At 48.7% G+C, this 25533-nt stretch overlaps 1 protein-coding gene across 1 annotated transcript in view; it reads right to left on the reverse strand.

Annotated features, from left to right (window-relative positions):
• VAT1L (vesicle amine transport 1 like) overlaps nucleotides 1-9936 on the reverse strand; it is a 147011-nt gene extending 137075 nt beyond the window's left edge. Inside the window, exon 1 of the mRNA XM_027076262.2 lies at nucleotides 9583-9936. Coding sequence (XP_026932063.1) covers nucleotides 9583-9812 — 230 coding nt within the window. The 5' untranslated portion in view covers nucleotides 9813-9936. The remainder of the gene's footprint in view (nucleotides 1-9582) is intronic.
• Nucleotides 9937-25533: the final 15597 nt, after the last annotated feature.

Genomic DNA, 25533 nt, shown 5'->3' on the forward strand with positions numbered 1-25533 from the left:
TCAATGAGGTGCGTCAGGGCAACACCCCCTAGGAAACCCGTGCACCCACCTGGCAGATTTTGAAGGGGGAGGGTCCTGATACCTACCAAGGAAAGTAGGAACAGAGTCATGGACATAGCGTTTGTTTTCAAACACTGGGTTTTCTCCCCTAGTAGTTTGAAAGGCATATTTATTTCCCAGTGTTCCTGAGATATAACTGACCTATAACATTGCATTAGATTAAGGGGTACAACGTATGGATGTGATACATATGTATATCGTGATATGATTACCACAGTAGGTTTAGTTTGGTTAAATCTCATTTTAGCATCCAGGCTGCTGGGGCCTGGGTCCCCGGGGGGACAAGCCGGAATGCTCGAGTAAGTGCTCCTGGAATAACGGAATAACAACCCCCAGATGTAGCTGTCTGGGGGTTGTCTTCAAGATCCCTGGCTTCCAGCACTCAGTGCAGCGGGATGTCAATAAGGAGAAAATTACAGAGCATCTTGAGAAGTCAGAGACCCGCATTTCCCAGCCTAGGGAAAGTAGTGATTAGAGAATTCAAAAAGTGAACATCCAGCTTCAAGAGAACAGATTGTATGAAGGAGAGGTAAAACTGTCTGAATACGTAGCTCCTTTGGTGTCCTCACCAGTCTCCGCGAAAAGACCCGCAAGCTGGAGAGATCTAGACCTCCTGTCAGAGGAAGCCGAGGTGACAGAGGGGAGCCTGAAGCCACACCTGTGTGGACCGGCTACCACCCATATCAGGAAAGTAAACACTGTTGGTGTTTACAAGTGGCAAGGCAACTTCTGTTGAAATGTACATCTAACATTTGGGGGACAGTCGGTCATGTATTCGCTCATTCCCCAAACATGTATCGAGTGCCTACTGTTAACCAAGCACCAGGCTTGGTGCTCACCAGTGAAGTGATAATAGAGAAAGTTTCTAGAATTTCCAAGTTACCAAATAGATTTAAAAGACAGTGGGCCTGACAGTTGGAAATATTATATATGTGTCGTTTAATATGATTCAACAACTTGGTGCTGAGAATGTAATGTCCCGGGATAGGAAATGGAGTCCCCTCTCTGACCCTTCACTTTTTGTGGTGAAGAACAGAGTCTCCCATCACCCATGACGGCTGCCATTTTGATCAGTTGGGTGTATCTTTTACCCCTCTCTTCTGGTAACTGCCCTCCATTCCTTTTGGAATATGTCCCCACCCCCTCACACACACACATACACCCTCACACACACCCTCACACACACACACACACACACACACACACACACACACACACACACATACTCTTCATGTGTTCCTGGTAAGGCAATCAATCAAGGTGTCCCATTCTTCTAGATCAGGGTAGGGGGACGTGAGATGCACATGTGGCCAATCACAGCACCTTAACCCCTTGGGCCAGACAGAGAGAGAGAGATCCAGGGGCTGATATGTGATTCATGGAGGGCCATTAAGATTCCTTCCTCGATGTATGGAAAGCGGGAGAAAACCGTTCTCTCTGGGGCTTGCCACACTTGCACGAGGCAGCTGGGGCAGAAGGCCGCCATCTCTCCGAGTCTCAAGAAGGAAGCTCGTTGCAGGCAGAGCACATGAAGCTAACTCATGAGAAGAAGACCCAAGATGGAAGGGAAAGGAAAGGGGAGAGCCTAGAATTCCAGAGACAACGTCATCGCGATGGTCAGCATGGCGGAGATAAGGAAAAGAGAAGTCAGAGCAGAAGATCTCTGTGCTTAGCCCAGCTTCTGGCCCACGGTAGGAGCACCGGGCATTGTGCCTCCGTCTCCTCTCTTGTTCCTTCGGGAATTCATCTGAGTCTTCTTGTGTACGTCATGGCATGATGGCACATCCTGTCTGGGGCTACTTTGGATGTTAGCGTTTTGGAGTCTGATTAGGGCCTCTATCCAGAAAACTTTACGTAAAGTTGGGACTTTTTAATGTCCTACTTCTTCTCCCTACCATTAACATATATGAAGCATATACTACACGACAAGGACTTCATTCATTCATCAAATATGAAAATGCCAACCTCATCGCTAGAGACTTTAGACATGTTATGTCTTTTTATACACACACACACACACACACACACACACACACACACAATTACCCCCTGAGTACTATAATGGTACCCATAACACAGATGAGCAAACTGAGGTAATGGAAGACTAAGTCATTTTCCTAAGGTTAGATAGGTTGCTAAAATGATCTGATCTAAGATTCGAATCCAGGTCTGTTTCATTCCAGGCATTAACTATTTTATAACCAGAAAGCATACGTCCTTCCCATCCCACCTGGGTATGTTGTCCATGCCGGCCCGAGGAATGAATCATTATCATTCCCTTCACAGAAGACAATTATCCTGCATTGGGCTCTGGGGACTACAGCCATTTAGACAAGTCAGGAGTAAGCGGGCCCGTTGTTTCACTTCCCGGGGTGGGGGGCGGTGGGGGGGGTCGGTCTAGGAAAGCACCGTCTCGCACACCCCTGGCTCCAGAACAATGATCGGGATGAGGCTTGGGTGAGGGATCAAGGGTCACTGGCAGAATGAGATTGAGGACAGAAGCTCCCTGTGTGTGTTTCCATCAAGAAAATATAACATTCAAAGATGAAACAGCCTCTTTCACTGAAGCATAAATTTTGTCTCCTGGGCCTTCAAACATTGAATTTACTCATTTTAATACCGGGGCTCCAACCGATTTTCTGTGTGAGATCACACACAGAGGAATCAAACTAATTTGAGATTACATGCCCGCTACCCTTTTCCTGTGAGGAGGCTCGTCTTGTTTCTAATTAAACTTTTTCTTCTATGACGAATGCCAAGATGCCAAAAAAGCTCCCTATTGAGAGAAGTGCCAGGAACGTGGGGTCATGGGGGCGCCATTTCCCCACGCCTGGGTGAGCCCTGTTGTCCGTGTTGGATGCTAGTGATGTGCCCAGAGGTGGTGGGATTTGGGTTCCTCTGAATGAGAGAGAACCAAACTCCAGAGGCTTGACGGTCCTGCACATCCAGCTATCCTAGAAGTCCCTACTGTCGCCCTCGGGTGGGCAGGCAGAGGGCCATCGCGAGTGAGGGTCGCAACAGGTCAGTCCAAATGCATGCCGACCCTGGAAATTAGATTCAAAAGCCAGCACCCTGCCCCCTGGTGCCAGTGTAGTCTGGAGGTGGCACAGCAGGACCAGGGACCAGAGGGTGGGGTCAAGTGCCCGCCCATCTTTTACAGCCTGGTTGACTAAGGAAGGAAATAGCCTTCCTTGAGCGCCCGCTATGTGCAGGGCGCAGTCAGGACGTGACAGACTCTCAGCTGGTCTCACAAGTACACATGGGTGTAATTACCAAGGCGAGGCTATGGGCAAGTGGAAGGTACTGTCTGCTTAAGATCACCCAGCCATGGTGGGGTCGAGTTGGGGTCTGAACTCGGATCTGTTGTAGCTTCTCACCGCTTGCAGTGCAGCTCTCTTAGAAAGTAAGCGCGATAACCTCAAGGGGTTATGAGGGTCCGATGTAACGCGGAGAAGGACAACGAGCTTTGTGGCAGCTAAGACAGGCGAGGGGTGGGGGTAGGGTGAGCGTAAATATCAGCCGTCGCTCCCTTTGCGCGTCATGGGCCACCTGCCATTGGTTTCTTCTGAGATCAGGCTGCCGTTTCTGGGAACCTGCTCCGCGTCCGGTGTTCCGTAAGATGTCCTATACTTCCTTTTTCTGTGAAACACAGGAAGCACTGATTCTGGGCTTCCTTTCTTCCTCCAATTGCTGGGGAGGCAAGAAGTCCATTCCATTATCGGCTGAAGAGAAGACACAGCCACCACCCCCCCACCCCGCCCTCACCACGGAGGACCCAGTTAAAGGGAAGATGCACATTTTCCCGGATAAATAAGATCCCCGAAGTAGCGTCTCCATCTCGCGTCATCACCAAGCAGGGCTCGGTGTGAGTCAGACGGAGTCATCCTCTCCTGTCAAATCCTCGTATCTCTCTCCGATACAGAGTCATCCAGAACACTTTGTTCCAGTCATCATGGCAGAGTGGCTTCCTGGCCAAGCCAAGGACCTGGCTTCCTGGCCAAGACACCGTCCAAGAGATTTCTCAGTTTTATAAGCACTCGTGTCACTTAACCTCCTGCACTCCATTTGTTTATGTGAATAGACACAGGAAAGATACTACTGGCCATATTTCATTAGATGGGCCTCACCAGTGACAGTTTAATGCCGTGTTGTTTGGGGATATTGTACAGGCAAGTTGCCAACATCGCAGCGGCCCAGTCGAGGCAAAGGGGGCAGAGGAAGAAACCTGAATGTCTTGAGTGGATCCGAGGAGTGGTGACTGTGTTTCATCAGCATGGGTATTCTGGGTCAACAGTCCTAGCCATCTGATGTTAAGTAGGTCTCCAAAGAGTCCCATAGATCGGCAACGGAGGGAAAGTGGATGTGGTTTAGAAATACAAATGGCCATTTTGGGGGTGGGGGGCGAGATGGCACCGTGCCAACTTTGAGTCCTACCCGTTACGCTTTAGGTCAGTGAAATGCATTCCTGGTCTTTCTCTGTGTTCCTGCTTCCAGTCTTTGTGTCTGCCTGCCTCTCTCTACCTCTTGGTCCCTCACTGTCTGTCCTTTCCCTCTTGTGCCTTTGTCACCGAATCCCTCTGATTTTCCCAAACGTAAAGAGTGCAGGAACAAAGCTGGCTCAGACCTTCACACTGCTTTTCCACGTAGCAGTTTGTGATCTTAACATGGCTCTGAATGTCCGTTTCCCAACTTGAAAATGGAGATAATAATACTGATATTGTGGAGTCGTCCCTAGGATGACATGAAACAAAGCCCCTGGCAGGCAACTCAGTTCCTGGCTCCTCACGAGTGCTGAGTAAGCGTGAGTTCCCTCCCCTGGCTCGATGCCCTCCACCTCCGTGACACGTTAGAAGCCCACCGTGTGTTGGCCTTCCTTTCGTGTGGCCTGCCCTCGGCCCATTTTCAGATCAGCCAATGCAGCCATGACCGGCTGGGACCATTTTTCATCCAACTGCTCTCATTCTAGCAGTTTCATGTGGCCTCTCTCTGTAAATCAGTCTGGGAAAATAAATGTCCCCGATCCATTAGTGCCTTTCCATCACAAGCCAATTTGAGCCACAAACCAGAGACAAGGCTTGTTAATGGCCACTTAAATATATTTCCGCAGCCCAGCCTGGAGACCCTCAGCCTCAAATCCTCCCAGCTCCTGTCCAAGAAAAGCCCCACTGTGACAAGACTTCTGGCAGCAAAGGCAGTTGCGGGGGGCAGGGGGAGGGACCGTGTTCCCTGGTTTGCCTAAAACAGTCCCAGTCTGCTCCTGCTGTCCCAGAGTAACTATGAATAGTGACCCTTTAACACCCCCAAAAGTTCCAGTTTGAATGAGACACCAGATGGAAACCAAGAATAATAATGTAATAATAGCTATCATTTATTGACCACTTGTATATGCCAGGCATCACCAAAAAGGTCTTTCTACGCTATATCTCTTTTAAACTCGATTACAACACTGTAAAGGGAGGTGCTATTATTATCTCCATTTTATAGACCAAGAAGCTCAAGTTTAGAGAAGTAAGCGACACATTCAAGGTCAGCCAGCATACGGGGCGATCGATGTCTGTGCCACATTCAGACCCCTTTTGCCTGGGCAGCACACCCATCCCCCCCCTGCTGGGAGTGCTGGCCACTCAGGGCTCAGTGCAGTGCCCCAACCCCCTTCCCTCTTCTGGAGGAACAGCGCTCAAACAGGAGTCACCATTGCCTGAGAGGCTCCCTGCCCCCACTAAGAAGGCGTCCCACAGCCCAGACCTGACTGACGACAGGGGGCCAGAGGGCGTGGGGAACACAGAGACTTCCCCTATTGCTGCGAGGTCAGACTCTAAGGTATAATTCATGCCCCAGAACTCCTGGCGGGATCCAGGGCAGATGAAATCCTTGCTTAGCTCCTCCCTTGTCCGGCTCCCCTTATGTCCCTTTCCCCAAAAGCACCCCCTCAATCAACCCTTAAGAGAGCAGCCTTGTGTCTGGCTCTGCCTCTAGGGGGCAAGACCCATGACCTATGGTTAGCAAGAGATGGGGCTGGGACTCCTGTCTAGGAAGGTCTCAGTCTTCATCAAAGAGCAAACATAACATGACGTCGCCTGTAATATCCACGTGATTAAAGTGACGGCCTCCAAGTCCTCAAAGAAATAAGTCACACAGGCACAGACAGGACAACAGAGGTGGCAACAGTCACAACCACTCCTCATTTAGTGCCAGTCTCATTTTTGCATCTGATCCTCTCAACAATAGGAGGTTCATCTTGTCTGCGTTTTGCACTTGAGGCGTGGCAAGCTTGGAGAGGCCGAGATGTGTCCACCGAGGCCACACAGATAAAAAGTGCTGAGGCTTGGGCCTACCTCCGGATCCTTCGCCTTCCAAAGGCCACGTGCTGTTTCCGCATGGCCACTTAAGTAGCTTCCCGTGTACACTGCTCAGTGAACGGGTGATGGGACCGGTTCCCCATCAAAGCTGATGCTCTTGTCACCAATTAGAAGACTCTGTAATCCCTCCCGCCCTGCACTCCCCAGAACGGTTCTTTCTGAGCTGCATTTGACCAGCATGTCTCCCTTTGGGGAGAAAAGCCATATTACTTTGGAACTAGCCAGAGAATGTTCTCTTAAGTCAGACATTAAAAAAAAAAAAAAAAAAGTCAAAGGAGCCATATTCACTGAAGAAGGGAAGGAAAGCAAGCTGGCACTGCATTGCCAAAGGTCCAGAGAGGTAAATCACATTTCCTGTGGCTCTCCCACAGAGGGAGACAAATGGAATAAAAGGAAGACAGCAGACGAAGATTCAGATCCTAACTGTACTATCTGTGTGATGTTTTTAGCAAATTACTCAACATCTCCAAGCCTCAATTCGCTCCAGTATAATATCTATCTTCTTGCACCATAAAAGAGAAGGGGTAAATGAGATCAAACAGGCATTTCCCTGCACCTCGTCTCTTCCATTCCCATACAACGTATGGAGTAACCAACTTGGACCCTCATTCCAGGTCTGAATAATACTATTCAGAGTCTGCTTTATTCCCAAGCAAATAGCATATCCTACTTGATGATAAAAGGTTTCCATTAAAAACAGAGAGCACATAAAAGGGGGACCTTCATCCAGGAAGCTATCAGCTGATTCATAAAAATACAGAATGAGTCATCCTGGCTCCCAAGGCTAAACTTACAATCAGTGGGCATCTTTGGCCTGCCAATCCTGGCCCAGTGTAGGAGGAAAGACCCAGCGGGCAATCTTCACAAACCTACTTCAATCCCCCCTTGCAAAACCGATGAACTCTGCTTCCAGCTTGGGGAAATGAAAATCAATCTGGGCCCTTTGCAATACCGGATTCCAGATGTTGCCCCATGTCTGGTTGGCTTACTGAACAACTAGGGTGGGGAATCTGCAGTGATTCCAGAATGTGTGTGTGTGTGTGTGTGTGTGTGTGTGTGTGTGTGTGCGCGCGCGCAGCTCCAATAAAAAACAGGCTTGTGCATCTGGCTTTGAAAATCAATCTCCTGGCTTTCATCTTGACATTTATTATTTCAAAATGCTTCAGTTCCTATCAGCCTCTAGGCAATTAGCATAAGACTAGAGAACCCAGACCTACTTGTACTGCAAATGATGCTCTCTTCTTTAAAAAGTAGCTTCAACATTTTTACCCTCTGAACATCCCCTCTGATGAAGTCCTAGAATCCAATTTGGATGAAGGGGCATAAATTGTAGATACACATAGGCATCTATACCATATTTCTCATCAGTGGTGAAGAAAGGAGAATTACCAATAAATACATAGTTTTAGTTTTACAAGCCAGACGTTCTTTCACCGGCAAGTGAAGAAAAAGAAACACTCTACCCTCCCCATCCGAGCGTCTTTTCTCAATCCATTCATTCAGCAATAACTTAGTCCGTCAGCAGCAACTGATGCGGGACATACTGTGTTCCAAGCACTATGCTAGGCATTGGTGAAAAGGGCCGACGTAAGCTCTGCCTTCTGGGATCAATGTGCTTGGTTCAGCAAGAGTTAACAAAATAGAACTACACAGGACTCCCCAGTCTGCAAAAGCCTCTTCCCTTACCCTGAATTCCCAAAAGTCATGTCTGGAGTCGACTGTGACCAGCTACATGTATGAAGAGTGAGTCAGGGATCAGTGCCTGCTTCTCTTGACAGCCACCTTCCAGCCTGCCATGGAGTCCTGCACCTGCTCTCAAGGCAGCGACTGGGAGGTGAATCTCCTTTGCGGTGTTTTTTTAGTTTTTTTGTTTTTTGGGGTTTTTTTTGTGGTGGTTGTTTTGCCTCTGCGTATGTCCCCAGAGTCTAGGTCTGGGATTTAACCTAAGAACAGGTAGGCTGATTGCTGCTTTGGGGGGGGGGGGGCGGAGCAGTGACTGCTGGGGACTTTAAAACACAGACATGAGAGAGGGTAAGTCCGTCTCACTGTGCTGAGGGCAAGTTCCCCTTGGGAGCTTCCCATGCTGCTGCATGAAGAACTCAGAGTGTTGGATCCAGTGAACCCTTTGGGTTGAGCCCTCCCTCCCAGAACTTCAGAGAACCCATCGTAGTGACAGCACACAGAGAGGCTTAAGCACTCCAAGGGGAATCCCAGGCGAGCCTAACTCTGAAGTTCCCCCAGGAGGAGTGGGGAATAGGAAGGGTACTCCGACTGCTGAGCTCCCTTTGAGATGGGGTGGGGGGGTGGGGGGGAGAAGATGACCAGTTGTTTGCTTTTCCTCTTCGGAAAAGCACAGAAGAGAAGACGCTGGCGGGGAAGAGCGAGCCTTGGCCTCACCCCTGACCAAGCTCAGATGCTCCAGGACCTAACCCCCCGCCCCTGCCCCTGCTTCCCAGTGCCTTTCCCCAACCCCGGGTGCCAGAGGAGCGGAGTGCACCAGCGGGGAGGGAGAACGCACCTCCCCAGCCCTCACTCTGTCGCCAGACCCGGCAGCACTACAGCATAGAGGTTTAAAAAGAGTGAGCAGGAAATCCTGGCCAGGTCAGTTAGTGGCGGCAGGGAGACCTTGGGCAAATCGCTCTTTCTGCGCCCCGGTTTCCTCGCATGAAACGCCGGACAATGACGGTCCCTAACTCGTTGGGTCCCAGGGAGTATTAAATAAGATCGCACACCTAAAACTCTAAAAATGATGGCTGGCACACAGTCCTCCAACGGTTATTATTATTCTTTAACCGTGTTACCAAACTCCCTCTTCCGGCAGCTCAGCTGCCCTACCCGACGGAGAGCCCCCCGCCGCGCCATCTCCCAGACCCCGGGGCGCTGGGCGCCACCATCCACCCCTTTCCTCCCCGCCGAGAGCTCACAGTCCCCTCCGGTCACCCCTAGATCCGGCTGGGAGAGGGCGCGGGGCCACCTCGCGGCATCCTCCCCCGCCTCCGCCGGCCGCCGGCCGCGGGGAGGCTCGGGGACCCGTGGGAGGGCGCGGAGGGGGCGCCCACGGCCACTCTTCCCCGCGCAGCGGCCGCGCCGAGGCTCCGCCACCCCCGCCCCGGGAGCGCCGAGCGCGCAAAGCGAGAAAGCGAGAAAGACGCGGATACTGGACCAGGCTTTGACGCGGATCTTGAGCTCGCCGTCCTGCGGCTCGGGCATGGCCTTCCTGGTGACCCGCAGCTTGTTGAGCCCCCCGAAGCCGGCCAGCACCACGGCGCGCATCTCCTGGGCGTCCCCGAGGCGGTGAGAGCCGCCGCCGCCGCCCTCCGCAGGCTCCTTCCCTGCCTCCTTCTCGATCATTTGCTCCGTCTCCTCCGCCTTCTCCACGCCTTCCTTGGCCATGGCGCACAGGGGGCGCGGGGCGCACGGGCTGCGGCGGCTGCGGCGCGGGGGGCTCGGGCTCCTCTCCCGCGGGTTCCTCCTGTTGAATGTGGGATGCTCCGCTGTGCAATGGCTGCAGCCTCCGCGAGCCGCGCTAAGGGCCACAGCCTCCGCCGTAATCCTCGCAAGAGCCGCGCCCCCGTCCGCCCCACCCCTTCACCCCGCCACCCTCGCTCCCCGCCCCCCCTCCCTGCCCCAGCGAAGCCTCGACTCCACTTCCAGAGCCGGTCTCAAATCGGGCTCCTGATCGCAGCCCCAGAGCCCAGACTTGCCCAAGACTCGTGAATAAAACACGCAGAGAGGACGCCGTGTCCTCGGCGGGCCGGCGCAGTACTTTGTTATTTACGGCGCAGGCTCGGCGCCTTGAAATGGACAGAGTCGAACGTCTGGGCCTGGAGGATGCCTCCCGGAGACACGGTTGCCTCCTCCCGCACGGATCTGCGGGGGCAGGCGGGAGAGACGGGAAGTGGGGCTGTTTCCCAAATCGGAGGTACCCGCTGGAAGGGCAAAAAGGTTCGGGAAGCGGGAAACGAGAAATCCCACTTACTCCCCTGAAGAGTCTAAACCAGGGTGTTTTTCACTCCAGACTCTCGGGTTCAGCGCGCGGATGCTCTTTAAGGGGCATCACCAGGAGCCTCTTTTGATGGCTAATTCTCACCACCCGCACCATTTCCAGGCACCAAAGAGGCTTCAGAAAAGAATCCTGTACCAGAAAAGGGTCGCCTTTTTGTTTTGATCACCAGAAGATCATTCTGTACTCTGGCCCCAACACACACACACACACACACACACACACACACTCCTCCCCCGTAACCGGCAAAATTTGGGTGTTTTGTTATGAGCCCTTTGAAAAGGAGCTTATAGAGAAACTTGAACTTTTTAGAAAAACGATGGGCAGGCGAGAGTGTTGGTGGGCTGTTAAGAGAAGCCTTGTTGTGGAGGAGTGATGGATGTATACTCTATTACCGCGCAAACGCCGCCACCTTTGGGACCTTGGGCGACTCATTCAACCTTTCTGACCCTCAACAACTTCATCCATAAAATGGGTACATTAGTTTTGTTTATTTGCATTGTGCTAAGTGCGGGGGTGGATAGGACTTTCAGTGACACATGGTCCTTCCCTTTAAGGAGTTTATTCTCAATCATAAGGTGGGGAGGACACAGCCAAGAAATGGAAATGACACAGTGAATGGTGTAAGTGCCTCTCCTCCCTCTGTTCTCCCTGTGCCTCTGTGCTCTAAATGCTCTGGCCTTCTGTTCCTCAAAAATGGAACCATGTTCCCTCCCACCACCTGCTGTCCCTTGACCTGGAATGTATGTTCAAGTCCTTCATCTGGTGTCATCGCCGACTTCACTTTCAACTAACTTAAGCACCCATTCCTTGTTTCCGCAGGTTGGGTCTGCATCCTTTATGGTAAACTCTCATGGCAGTTTGTAATGAATTTTTTTATATGATCAACCTGCTAATTACTGTCTGTTTCCTTTTTTTGCACTGTGGGCAGGGGCGGTTTCTGCTTTCATCCAGCATGGGTTTCCCTGGGGCTCAGCCCCTGATTGGTGCACAGTCGAAAATGCTCAGAAGAAAAAAAAACCCTTGTTGAGTGAATGAATGAGTCAGTGAATACAGATGCTACTGTGGTAGCCCAGAGGAGGGAACTTGGCCTAGGAGATCCTCATGGAGGTGCGGACGTTTGAGCCAGACCTTGAAGGATAAGCCAGGTTCCTCGGGGAAGATCACAAGTCCATTCAAACACATGGAAAGGTAACGGGTAAAAGGAGAAGACACTGTCTTGATCTGTATGGACTGAGCATCAGCTGGGGTTAGCAGTCACTGGAGGCTAGGCGGAAAGATTGCTTCAAACCAGCTCTTGAAGTGTTTCACGTATCACGTTATAAATTTTAAGACATAATCATGGAGGTGACGGTCGCCACTGAAGTCTTAGGAAAACAAAAGCCAGGGAATGGCATGACTGTGTTTTAGGATAATAACTTTGGCGGGAAGTGGGCGGGAGATGGGGTGATAGATTTAATGCAAGTGTGAAGGTCAGTCAGAGACTATGGTGCACACACAGGCAAACAGAGAAGAGCCTCAGCCAAGGCGGTGGCTGGGGGATGGAGGCTGAGTAGACAAGGCTGGTTACTGCATTGAACACGTCACTGTAAACCCAATTACGATCCCAAATTAGGAAGCCTGTTGCTAACATGAAATAGAGCGTTTAGGCTGCCTTCCATCCCGAAACAAGACTTTGACAGCAGACCCTTGTGGAGCAAGCTTCAGAGTGGCCCCGCCCAAGAAGCCAGGAAATGGGTATTTGTCACTGAATTTTCTGCATGATTGGCTAAGGGCCGTTCCTGGACGCATGAGCTCCCTGGCACTTCTGACCTGCCCCGCGCACCTGGGCTAAGAGAATGCCGGGGAGAGAACTTGGGATGCTCTCGGTAGGAAGCCATTGTCTTGTATAGGCAATGGTGAGTTAGAAAGGGATATGGGTTGAGGCTGATAACTTCCACAATATATGACATCATTTGGGGGTAGCTACTGTTCTGGACACCTTAGGTACGTTTGATTCTCAGAATAACTTTATTAGGTAAGCATTATTATTCCCACTTTATAGAAGAGAAAACTGAGTTTAACATCAATGCTTTTAACATCTCATCATGCATATTTCTTTGAACGGGCCACCCAGTTCAGCTCCTGAATAATAATACTCCATGGCATTTTTCATGTTCTCTGCTCATTTATTGGCCTCCTAATATCTCTGTCCTGCCAAAATTCCGTGCCTTCATTGTGAGGGTTTTCCTTTAGCATTAGTAAAGGAAATCTACTTTGCAGTCAGCACATAGCATGCTTCAGAAAAATTGTTTGCCTTACATGTTAAAGGAAATATAATTACTCCCTCCGAGGGAATCTTCTGGCTGTTTACAAACCCCAGATTATAAGTGGTATGCGGCTGATTGTCACAACAACGGAGAGGAAGCACACTACAGTCTGTGCTGCTTGGGGACGAAAACCTTCCTCTGAGTCCCATATACCACTATTTGGATTGTTAAGTATTCCCAAACCTGCTCCTCTCCGGTGGAATGTGGCAAGAGCCACGCTGCGAGGCACCTCTCCAAATCAACACACTAAATCTATTTTCAGTTTGTAAATGCATTTCTTGGGCGTTCACTCGCTCAGAGCTTCAAGTCGTGAAAATAGCTTACGTTGTAGGCAGCATCAAACAGCGGCCACTTATGGTGAAACGCAGTGTTACATCTCAGCTCTGTCTACTGGTATAGGGCCCAGGAACAGCTGTGAGCACATTTGAGAAGGATATAGAGGGTCAAATTTAGGAACCCCTCAAGGTACTGGCCATCTGAGGGAGTGGCCAACAGAAATGAGGTCTTTGAGTAAGAATATAGGGGACACAATCTTAGTACAATTTTGGGAATGGTTTTCTAAATAACTTGGGATGGTTCAGTAACTTTCTAGAGAAATATGTGACCTAGGACAAATGGTCAATGTCTTCAGCATATCCTTTGTTTTTTTCATATTTATCTATTTTTGAAAGACAGAGGCGGGGAGGGGCAAAGAGAGAGAGAGGGACAGAGGATCTGAAGTGGGCTCTCTGCTGTCAGCATAGAGCCTGACGCGGGGCTCGAACTCACAAACCGTGAGATCATGACCTAAGCAGCTGTGGGTCACTTAACCGACTGAGCCACCCAGGCTCCCCTAGCTATATCCTTTAATAATATTTCTTCTCTTGTATTTTCTTCAATATAATTAGGATCTTTTGGTATACACACATCATATTATTTAATCTACAAAGTAATCCTGTGCCATAGGGACTATGATCCCGATCTTACATGGGAGGAGATTTAACAGAAACTGCACATCTTTGCCAGGGTCACCAACTTAGTCTGTAGCGCTGAAGGGATGTAAAGTGGGAGCCATTTGAGTCCAATATGTGGATACTTAACCGCTAGGCTGGAATGTCTGTGGTTTTCTATGCTGTTATACATTTCAAGTGCTATAGAACAGGTCAAGGGCAAAGAGGCAAATTTAGAAGGACAATAGTGAAGAAAGGGAGGAGATGCATGCCCTTGAAAACTCTTAGTACAATCCGAGAGCTCATATGAAAGGACGTGCGCCATGATTTCCTATGGTTTGTGTTGATGTAATTTAAAAGATAATGGAGCATGATTGTCACCAGCTCAGCGTTATTTTCAGAGAAGTTCAAGCTAGGTGTGCAGCCCATCCTGAAGGTCATAGAGGAAGCTTCCTAATTATATCTCATAGGACCAGTCATAGGCGGCTAACTCTAAATGCGTCCGAGGGGAGAAAAAAGTGAACTGACATGTATTCATCCCGTTTTGAGTGCTTGCCTTGGGCTATTATTGCTAATACTGCAGACAAAATGGTGAAAGGGACAAACATAGTCCTGGTACAAAAAGGGTAGGATTCCTCCCAGGGAGGCAGATATTAGTTTAGGTTGGGCTCCCCAGAAGCACATTTTTGCTACATTCAAATATCTGAAGGCAAATGCCTTATTTGCGTGGTGATTCCAGGAAATAGGGCTCTGTGGAAATGAGGCCACAAAGCGAAAAAGTCTACGCAAGGCACGTTATCCAGCAGGTTATCAGTGTCATTGGCTCAGAACTCCAGATGACAGTGGGAAACTACCTCACAGGTGTCCTCATCAGGAGGCAAGGTCCATGGCGTGTCCACCAACTCCTGTCAGTCCTTGGTCAAGGGCTACTGGTGAGGGTGCACTCCCCATCTGCCCCTCCGGTCTGCCCTGTGTGGGGGCTGCTGTGGAGTCAGTGGCTAGACCAAGCTATCCTGAAACTGTTGCGAGTGCTTCCATGTAACGCTGGGTCATCATGCATGGCAGTGAGTTCCAAGAGGGTGTGGGTGGAGCATTGACAGTCTCTGCTACAAATACTAAACAAAAAATGTTAAAGAAGTAATGAGATCACTTACCAGCCCGATAAGCACTTGCAAAGAAGAAATACCAAGTGCTGGCCAGAGGGTCAGAGAAGGCTTCCCAATGAAAGTGATGGTATGGAGTCTCTACAGAGTCACCAAGGATTGATCAGTGTTCCTTCCAGCTCTGTACTTCACCTGAAGGAAGGATCAGCCCCCGTTCTCATGGTTCAAGTTACAGCCCTCACCTCCGTGTTCCAGGTAACATGATAGAGATGGGGGGAGGGGAAGAAAGGCCCACATCCTTTTTTTAAAGGTACTTCAAGAGTCCTCTGTGTCCATCTACTTCCCTCTTGTTGGCCAGAGCTCGGTCACATGGCCACAGCCTGTGGAAAAGGAAATCAGGAAATAGAGTTTTTTCTTAGTTAAGTGACCTTAAGTAGAAGTCAGGGTTCTACCACTGATGGGGAAGAGGAGAGAGAGTGTCGGGAGGTATAGCATTGCTACAGAGATGCCCCTGGAGGGCATGGATGCGTGGAGGATGGAGGATGGAGGTGGAGGATGGAGGATGGAGGCCAGTCCTTCCCATGCCTGCCGTAAGTGCAGCACTATCCAGGGATCCCAACCCATGTGACTCAGCACTGTTCTCTCATCAACTCCTTTAAGACCATTTTTCACCCTCTTGGAATTTTCTCTTCATAGTAATTCCACTGGAATTTTACAAGGGAGGTGAAGAAGAAAACCCAACTCTTTCCAGAACCAAAAGATACCAGTCGTAAGATACTGAAAACCATTTTACCTCTTAATGGACACGATCGTGTATGAATAGAATTAGAAACATTTCACCTCTCTTATCCATAAGTAGCTGTTATCCATAGAGATGATCTTATCAGTCATTTAGTATTGTTTGGTAAATGTGGTTGGCCAAGTAGGAAGAATCTACCACATAAGACTGAGTAAGGGATTTAAATCAAGTAGTTTATGTTTTTGAAAACTTGTTCGCACTGAAAGGTAATTTCTGAGTGATTTCTTTTACCCCTTCCCCTGAATATTATCTAGGGCTTTCCCCTTAGGGTGAAGCTGTTTGATTTCTTGCATGAATCATCGCTACAATGATGCTGTCTGCCTCTTTCAAATGTTGCAGAGGGCTGTGTTTTCCCCAAAGTACTTTGCTATAGATCATTGTGAATAATGGTAAGGGGATAGGGATGTAAAATTCAGGTTGAGAAGCAAACAAAGCATTTACTCCTCAGATGGAGCCTAAGAGAAACTAGAAAGGAGGAGCATTCCCTCCCCTACCCCATCATTACCATTTTTCTTATAAGCTGAGAGAACCATACTATAAATCAGCATGAAATAACCCTCCAGCTAACTCAGTCTCTTACTTCCCTGATGTTTTGGGGCTACGAGTTGATTTCCCGGAGAGCTTTGTTTCCTTTGTTGTTTTCTTGGCCCATATCCAGTGAGTTGGGGCTTTCTCAGAGTGATGATGGTGTGAAGCTACAAGATCTCAATGCAAATTGAAAATGCTCAGTATGAGAAAGGCACATTTTGCCTTTCCTGTTCTGAGATTAAAAGACTCAAGCCCCAGGAGAAGCCTCTTCAGGGGCAGGCATCCTACCCTATTAGTATGCCTGTCCTACCCTACCCTTCTAGTATGCCCTTCCTCTTCACAAAGTTTAATGGGCTGCTTTACCCAAAGTGAGTGAGCAAGGAATAATGTCCACTCATCATCCATCCATCCATCTACCCATTCATCTCACTACCCATCCATCCATCCATCCATCCAACTACTCATTCATCTATCCATTCATACATCCATCCATCTGTCTATCCATCCGTCCATCCTTCATCCATCCATCCAAGTACCCATTCATCTATCTGTCCATCCATCAATCTATCCATCATCCATCCACCCGCCCATCCAACTACCCATTCACCTATCCATCCATCCATCCATCATCCGTCCATCCATCCATCCATCCATCTGTCCATCCTTCATCCATCCATCCAACTACTCATTCATCTATCCATTCATACATCCATCCATCTGTCCATCCATCCGTCCATCCTTCATCCATCCATCCAAGTACCCATTCATCTATCTGTCCATCCATCAATTTATCCATCATCCATCCATCTGTCCATCCAACTACCCATTCATCTATCTGTCCATCCATCCATCCATCATCCATCCATCATCCATCCACCCATCTATTCATCCAGTTCCTGTATTCCTGCTATGAAATAAGCAAAGTGAAAGGAGCCCGTAACCCTTTTTCCAGAACTTGTTCAGATCCCAGTTTTCCATTTACTAGTTATGTGGCTTTTAGGCTCCAAGAGGTTAAAAGAGTTGCCCAAATTAAATTAGACCCAAAAGACCTAATTTTCAGGCCTGGTGTGAAAAACTACATGAGTTACCATGACAGACTCTTCCAAGCATTATTTCCCACACATGGCAGTGGGGGAATGGACAGTTATTCCCTTTCTGCTTCCTGCATGACCAAGGTCTGGTGCATGTTCTGAGAGGGAGACAAACGTGTCAACAACATGGCACAGTGTCCCAGGGAGGCAGAACAATGTCAATCCAGGGTAAGAGCATAGAAACTGGGATGGAGACAGGCTGTGTTGAACTGTGTTGAACTGTTCCTAGCTATGCAACCATGGGCCAACCCCTTAATCTTTCCGCAGCTTTATTTTCTACTTTGTAAGATGTGGATATTGATCACACCAACTTTACAAACATGCGTGGGAAATTTAAAAGAGGTAACTCAAACGAACGTCTGTGCTGAGAAGCATCACTCTTTATATGCCGGTACTCTGTAGCTGCCTTTGCCACGGCACTTGGTATTTCAACACCTATGTTTAATTCGAGAAGTTTAGAGTTCCAATCTAACAATTTCCGAAGTACATTCAGTAAAACAGTAGTTTGTTGGGATTGTGATTAGGATTGGGGTTCTAAGGAGGTCTGTGGTCAAACTTGCTTGTGACACTCTAGGTCAAGTGCAGTCTAGCAGCTTTCTTTAATGCAGGGCCATTTAGAGCCTTGTACAGTTGAGACTTTTGGATCCCAAATGGGGGTACGGAAGGCAGCTTCACCCAACCTTGTTCAACTTTTAGCCCCTTTTCCTTGAAGTCCACAGCTAACATCCTGCAGGATGTCTTTTGGGAAACGCTGCTCTAGAAATCAATGGATAACTGTTTCTGAATGTCTGCTCAGGGCTAGGCCCTACGGAGGAAACAAAAGGAGAAAATGGCATGACCCCTGTTCAGTGAGCTGAGAGGTTTGCTCAAGAGAAAAACTACAAACAGTTTTGAGAACTCAAAACTACAAACAGTTTTGAGAAGACTTAAATGCTAAAGTGGGGTCCGAGTAGATGGTGAAACTAATCGCATGTCTGGTGCGGGGCACAATAGAGAGCAGTGGGGAGTGTAACAAACAGGAGAGCAGATGGCCATGGCTTCAGCCCAACTTCAATCTGCCATGGCCGTGAGACGTGTGCTCACGGAATGTATGCCACATCTTCCAAATGTTCAAGAGAAGCCGGAAGTCTGGATTTTTATGTGAAATGTCCCAGATTTCTAAAATCCCAACAAATATTACCTAGGACGAACAAAGCAGAGCTGAGCCAAATTTAGCCCTGGTGGCACCAATTTGCAATTTGTTGCTCTAAGCCAGTAGTTCTCAGCCTGGGGTGACTTTGCCCCTCTGGGGATATCTGGCGATGCCTAGAGACGATGTTGGTCATCACAGCTAGTGCTGTAGACGTCTCATGGGTAGGGAAGGGATGTTGCTAAACATCCTGCAATGCACAGAACAAGCCCCACAACAAAGAATTATCCAGCCCCAAATGTCATAGCGTCAAAGTCGAGAGAGCTTGCTGGAAGCCACGGATCCTTAGGTCCTGTGAGCGAGGAGGCCTGTGGTTTTGACTTGCTGCTTGTGTGACTTTGGAAATGTCCTTGTTCCAGTTGGTAAAAGGAGATACTTGGGCTAATTGATACTCAAGGGACTTTCCAGCCCAGGGGCTGAGGTCACATCAGTCGTCAGTGTTGGCAGTGGCCTGGCATTAAGGGCCGTCTCTGCAGCAACGACATTGATCAGAAATGATCACTACAGAAATGACAACACACAGCCGGGGAGTGTCTCCAAGCTGGGACACTGTTTGTCCTTTGGAAGAGCTCAGAAGCCTGTTTCATGTCTGGAGGTCTCACTCTAGACAATTGAATAAATTTGAAGCTGATTTTAGAAGGCTGCTAAATCATCCTGGGCAGTTTTGTTTCAGAGACAGTTCATATTTTGTAGCGGGAAAAGTCAGAGGACGTGCTTTAATCTAACACACCCCTGCCTTTCCAAATGGGATGGTCTCTCCGATGTTGAGTTTGAGTTTTGGCATCGCACGAACCTGTTCATCTGGTTGGTTATCAGGAGCACGGCTTGTGTGTGTGTGCGTGTGTGTGTGTTTTGTTTTGTCTTAAGGATTTAATTCAGTCATGCCCACTGGAATTGAGGCAGGCTGCAGGATGAGATGAATGGAGAGGGGTGTCGATGCTTTGGCCGGGATAAGCAGTGACAGAGGGGCAACGCGACAGACAGTAAATGGAGGTCGTGTGATAATACACCCCGCGTGTTCCTGCGAATGTGAACTCCGACCCCACCCCCACTACTCAGGCTGCCCTTGTGTGGCCTCATGGCTCGTCTCCTCAGCGTGCCGCGGGGTTTCCCAAATGGCATAAATCACTAGGGAGAAAGGGCTTTCTGTGAGCCTGGAGAGGTCCAGGCAGGGGTGTTGTTTAGGGATCCTGGGCACTGACCCACTCCTCCCATCCCCCCCACCCTGCAAGAGGAGGTCGTGACCTTGGGCGATGCTGAGTCCCATTCGGGAATATTGAGGAAAGCTAGGTGACTGCAACATCTGCTTTAACAGCAGCGTGTAGATTGGTAGGGCAAGATCTTCTAGAATGGTCATACGAATTTGAAGACACAACGGCAGTAGCAAAGCCAAACCCCATGCTGGGTTCAGTGTCCTGAACAGCTGTGCCCCTCTTAGGGGGTCTGGGACCCAGAGAAACTGTTCCAAGTGCGCTGTCTCTGCCCCTTCTCTGGGCAGCAATCACGCTTCCAGGAACTTCCTTGGCTTGCTGGGCTGGGAAATCAGCCTAATCGCCTGGTAGGTGTGTGAGCAAATGTGTGCAATGCCTGCCAGTCCCTCACACGTTCGAAATTCAGGTAAGTATACGATGCTGGTGATGTGCGGGTGTCTTAGCTCCGGCTCCCCCCTAAAGCAGACCCCGAGGCTGGGAGGTGCGCTCAGTTTCTTTGGGAGAGGATCCTAGGAAGCACCAGTGATGGAGTGACGAGTTTGATGGCGTTTGAAAGGAAACAGGGAAAGGGTGCATTTTCAAGTTGCACCCGGGGCGCGTCCCCTCGGGGGGATTATGGAAGGCTGGGTAAAACATGCCTCTGAGTTATTGCACGCGGGTGCTGATGAAGCTGGGGTGTTTGGGCACTCATAATTTCCCTTCTCTGATTTGCCGAGGGCTGCTTGCAGGAGAATTCACTTTTCAGAACTTCTGGCTTGCCCTGCTTCGCAGGCTAAGCTGGCTCCTGTAGCAAAGGCCCTCAGGCGGAGAGCAGCAGGTGTTCCTAGCCAGCAGTTTTAAGAGGGCAGAGGTGAGTGTGAAGGGCACACGGGTGGGGCAGTGCGGTCAACCGCTGTAGGATATCGATTGAAGCTATTATCGCCATCCCACTGCTTCCATGAAGGCAAGCCAACCGCAATATCCTCACGCTTACAGCTCTTGTAAACAACTCACAGAAGCAAAACATGCCTCCATACCACATTTTCAAGCGGTAAAAAGGAATACGAGTCAAAATTGCCACAGTGACTCGCCGCGACGGGGTGGTGGTGTTTGGTCAAACAAAATCAAGGTTTGCAATGTGAATGTGGCACTAATTACCAAGGGGCAGGTTCTCCCGAGCCGGGGGTTCCAGTAATAGGCTGTGATAAACTCGATTTTCCCCCTACTTCGCTCTTTCCCGGCTGCTGCCAGAAGTCAAGCCCGCAGCTATGAGGTCACTTGGCCTTCACGTGACATGGTGCGGCACTTTGTATGAAGTCTCTCATCAGTCAAGGATCTTACTCGAAACGGGCTGACCTAACACACAAAGGAAGGGAATTAATTGGAGGGAGGTTGGGTCACCCGCACAATCTAGTGCGAGGACTACAGAGTCATCCTGGCTGGGAAGCAGACAGGACTCCGGCTGAAATTGTGCCCCGGAAGCTGTCTGGTGGGGACACGGCTCTCACCTTTCTGGTAAACAGGGGACCCCTCTGCACCACCGCCACCCACAGCAGAGGCCGGGTACCACCGCCGATCCATCACTCTGTTGCCACTTAAAGCCTTGACATTGTTGCCCCCGTACCAGACGCCAGCCTCAGGATCACTTCTCTGCTACCCTGCGTCAGAGCCCAGGTTGGGCGTGAATCTGGTCGGTGGCGCTTGGACCCCGAGCCTGCATCTTAACAAGGCGGGAGGCTGGCACAGCAAACGTGTGGCATCATCAGGTTCCAGGGTGGGATTCAGGTTTTGTCTACTTCCAGGGTTCAAGGTGGGGGGGCTCCCCGGACGTAGGAAGGAGGCACAGGTGCTGGCCCGTCACAAAAGCTGACTCATGTTGGCGATGGTCCTTCCTTTTTATTTTCTCTCTAGTATGTCACGGTTAAAGATGCACAGGAAAAGCTTGGCAGGCTGGTGACAGTCTCCTGAAAGTGCGCCAGAAGAATATTCAAGTGGCCAAATTAAAAAAAAAAAAGAAGTTTTTGAGTTCCCCAGATAGGGAAGTGAGAGGTGCTCTCGGCAAATGAGTGCCATGCGGTCGCATCACTGCACGCCTGTTACTCCATCTCATTCTGGAAGGCAAGGGTTCCATCTTACTTATTTCTTTGCAGACAAGAGTGGGCATTGCATGCATGCTTAAAGGAGGGAAGAGGGCGGGAAGGGAGAGGAGATGGTTCCTAGTAGGTCTTCAGGTCTTGAACACAAATAGATTGGGGCCGGGTGGCTCAGTCGGTTGAGCAGCCGACTTCGGCTCAGGTCATGCTCTCACGGTCCGTGGGTTCAAGCCCCGCCTCAGTCTCTGGGCTGACCGCTCGGAGCCTGGAGCCCGCTTCCGATTCTGTGTCTCCCTCCCTCTTGGCCCTTCCACTGCTTATGCTCTGTCACTCTCACTCTCAAAAACAATTTTAGAAAACATTTAAAAAAATAGATTGGGGCAACGAATCTTGGGGCAGGAGCTGGGAGAGAAGTGTACTTTTTAGAACAGAGGAGAACAGAATTCCACTTGGTATAGGAAAAGGTGTTTTGAAGGGTAGGGAACTTCAGATGTGGTTTGAAGAAAGAACACATGGGCATAAAAGCAAGCAAGACCGAAGTGTTTATGAGAAAACCAAATGCTCGGGGCTCCAGCGTGACTCAGTCAGTTAAGCTTCTGACTCTTGATTTCGGCACAGGTCGCCATCTCACAGTTCATGAGTTCGAGCCCCAAGTCGGGCTCTTCACTGATGGCACTGAGCCTGCGTGCAATTCTCTCTCTCCCTGTCTCTCTGCCTCTCTCTCGCGCTCTCAGAATAAATAAACATTTTTTTTTTAAAGAAAGAAAACCAAATGTTCTACAGAAAAAAGTACTAGGGGAACATTCAAAGGAGATTTGGTGTCCCAGTCTGGAAAACAAAATATTTCCCAGGGAATAAAACACAAAGGAAACCTACTAATCAAGACCCCACAAGCATCACTTCTTGCTGACGTCAATTACACACCAGGGCTTCTTTGGGGGGAAATGGAGGCTTTATTATTTTTAATAAAAAACCCTAGGGTCCCAGGTAAATTTGCTTTGCCAACTGCTCTGTAATTATGTAAAAAATAAAATTATTCCCCTAAGAAGAGTATTGGAAACAGATGGGCCATATAATCTATTCAAGAATCTTCCATCTGTATTTTGGGGTATTAACTTGGGATTTCATGGAAAGGCATATGCTCAGAAGTGAACGTCAGTTTCAGACAGACACAGTTCAAGTGAGAAACCATCTGTATTCATGGAAAAGGCCGAAGACACAATCTGGACAGGACAGTGATTTATTTAAGAATGTTCCGGTTGTGGGGCGCCTGGGTGGCTCAGTCAGTGAAGCATCCAACTCTTAATTTCGGCTAAGGTCATGATCTCACAGTTCGTGGGATTGAGCCCCAAGTTGGGCTCTGTGCTGACAGTGTGGAGCCTGCTTAGGACTCTCTCTCTCTCTCTCTCTCTCTCTCTCTCTCTCTCTCTCTCTCTCCACCCCTCCCCAGCTCACACTCACATGCATGCACACTCTGTCACTCTCTCTCAAAAGAAATGAATAAACATTAAAAAAAAAAGAATGTTCCACTTGGTAAGTAAGAAGCATCTGAGAAAAATAAGCTCAAATGAATACAAATTTGAATGGTGACTTCCTTTCTCTTGCCAGTAAATTTGGAAATTGTGTGATGAGTGTGTCTTTGTGTGTCTTTCAATGCCACAGTCCAGTGTGACTGTAGGTGTTGGGCAAAGGATCCATATGGAGTGTTTTGGGAGGTGAAAAGGGGTACAACCCCCTGAGAAGGGAATCTGTGTGTGTGAGACAAAAGCCTTTGGAAGATGTAAATGTTCGACTCAGCAATTCCTTTTTAGAAAGATATATTAAGGAAATTATTAAAGATTTACGCAAATGTTTTTGCCCCAAGCCTGTTTCACGGTGGCATTAATTATAATACTCCAAACCTGGAAATCTTCTACAACAGAAGTCAGGATAAGAGGTTTGTTTCTCCTACCCATAAAATTAAAAACCATGGGATCTTTGAAAATAGTATCAATGGAAGAATATATTAAGCAGGCTGAAAAAGCACCCAGAAAAATGATACCTGTGTCTATGCTTATATACTTAAGGGTAAGATGATTTGGACACATCAAGGAAGGTCTTCGTTGGTGGTTATCAGGATATCAGGTGAATATCCTGAAATGTTTATTCTTTAATGCATATCTGTACTCGATAATGTTTCTACAGTTGACACATATTGCTTTTACACTGAATACTTTTAAATGGCCTTGTTTTAAGAAAAAAAAAAAATCCAGGGGCACCTGGGTGGCTCAGTCGGTTAAACGTTCGACTTCGGCTCGGGTCATGATCTCGCAGTTCAGGTCATGATCTCGTGGTTTGTGGGTTCGAGCCCTGTGTCGGGCTCTGTGCTGACAGTTCAGAGCCTGGATCCTGCTTCGAATTCTGTGTCTCCTTCTCTCTCTTCCCCTCCCCCACTCAGGCTCTGTCTCTATCTCAAGAATAAATAAAACATAAAAAAAAATGTTTTTTAAAGAAAAAAAATTCTGGCATATGTCTTCCCTTCCAGCTGTATGGATGGGAGAAAGAAGTAATTTTTAATGAGTAAGTGAATAGCTACATGGTGTATGTTTTTATATATATCATCTCATTAACTGACACAATATCCCGTGGAGTAGAAAGTACATTTCTCTTAATTTTACTGCTGTTTACGAGAAACACCCTAGAGAGTGGAAAATCTGGGTTCAGCCCAGGTTGACTGGTTCCAAAACCCATATATGTTCATCACACCAGCTGTCACCCAGGTCCCAAAGAACCTTCTGGAGGACTCTTTTACCCATGTGTTCCATTTCCCAGAGTTCTGTCGTCAAATTGGCTTTGAGTTCCTTTTCCAGAGTTGGGGGGAAGGCAGGAGCTTAGTCTATCAGATTTAAACACCCCAAAATATTTACCCTTGTGGTGGGACCACTTGCCTTCCTTGCCCCTCTCCTGGGACAGAGGTATAGTGAGTCCAAGCAAGTGGGGGTATTTGGTGATAGGGCACAAGGTGGGGAAAGAGGCAAAGTCTTCTGGGACAGCACCGATGGCAGGTTACCCGTGGTAGCAGAGAGCCCAGCTGCCTTGAAGATACTTCACCTGCAGGGTCCAAGAGGAGCCTGTGATTTCTTTCCCAGTGAGCCCACCCAGAAAAGAATGAATGAATGAATGAATGAACGAACGAGAGAGAAGTAGGACCCCTCCCTCACCCCAAGAGGCAGCGGAGGGGAGAGATAAAGGATTAGAGATTCACAAGGGCAGTGGATGGAAGGGATAGAAAGAATTTCCAAAGGAGGAAAGTATTTTTTAACCTTCTAACTGCAAAGTAGGTAGTGCTAAGGCATTAACACCTCAGATGCTTAGATGGAAGGTCTCATCTCTAGTCAGCGGCTGGGAGAGCTGGTGCCAAAATGGTGAAACAGGGGAGCCACTGGCCCTGGGGTTGGTATGGGCTGGATGATCTAACTCAAACCCGCTTTCAGGGTGTGTAAGCGGCCGACTGACCCCAGGTTGCTTAACCTTGGGTTGCATCACTCCTCCCTGGTGGTGCTGGTGGATTTCACTTTAGTTTTTGAACCCGTGGAGCATGAACACTCTTCCAACGGTCAAAACTATACGAAAAGGTACACTCAAAGAAGTTTGCCCCCTTGTGTATCTCTCCCCCCCTCTTCCTCCTACCTAACCCTTGCAGGTAACCAGTTCATTGTTTCCTGGCTTATCTTTTGTGTTTGTTTCTTTTTCTTTTTTTCTTTTTTTTTTTTTTTTAAGATTAGCGCATATGACTGTTTTCTTTTTTTCTCTTCGAACACATTCTGTATATGCTTTTTTGTGTTTTGCTCTTTGCACTTAGCAGTCTCTCCTGGAAATCACTCTATAATCAGTTCATGGA

The sequence above is a fragment of the Acinonyx jubatus genome, chromosome E2 (genome assembly GCF_027475565.1).
Source record: "Acinonyx jubatus isolate Ajub_Pintada_27869175 chromosome E2, VMU_Ajub_asm_v1.0, whole genome shotgun sequence".
Classification (NCBI taxonomy): domain Eukaryota; kingdom Metazoa; phylum Chordata; class Mammalia; order Carnivora; family Felidae; genus Acinonyx; species Acinonyx jubatus.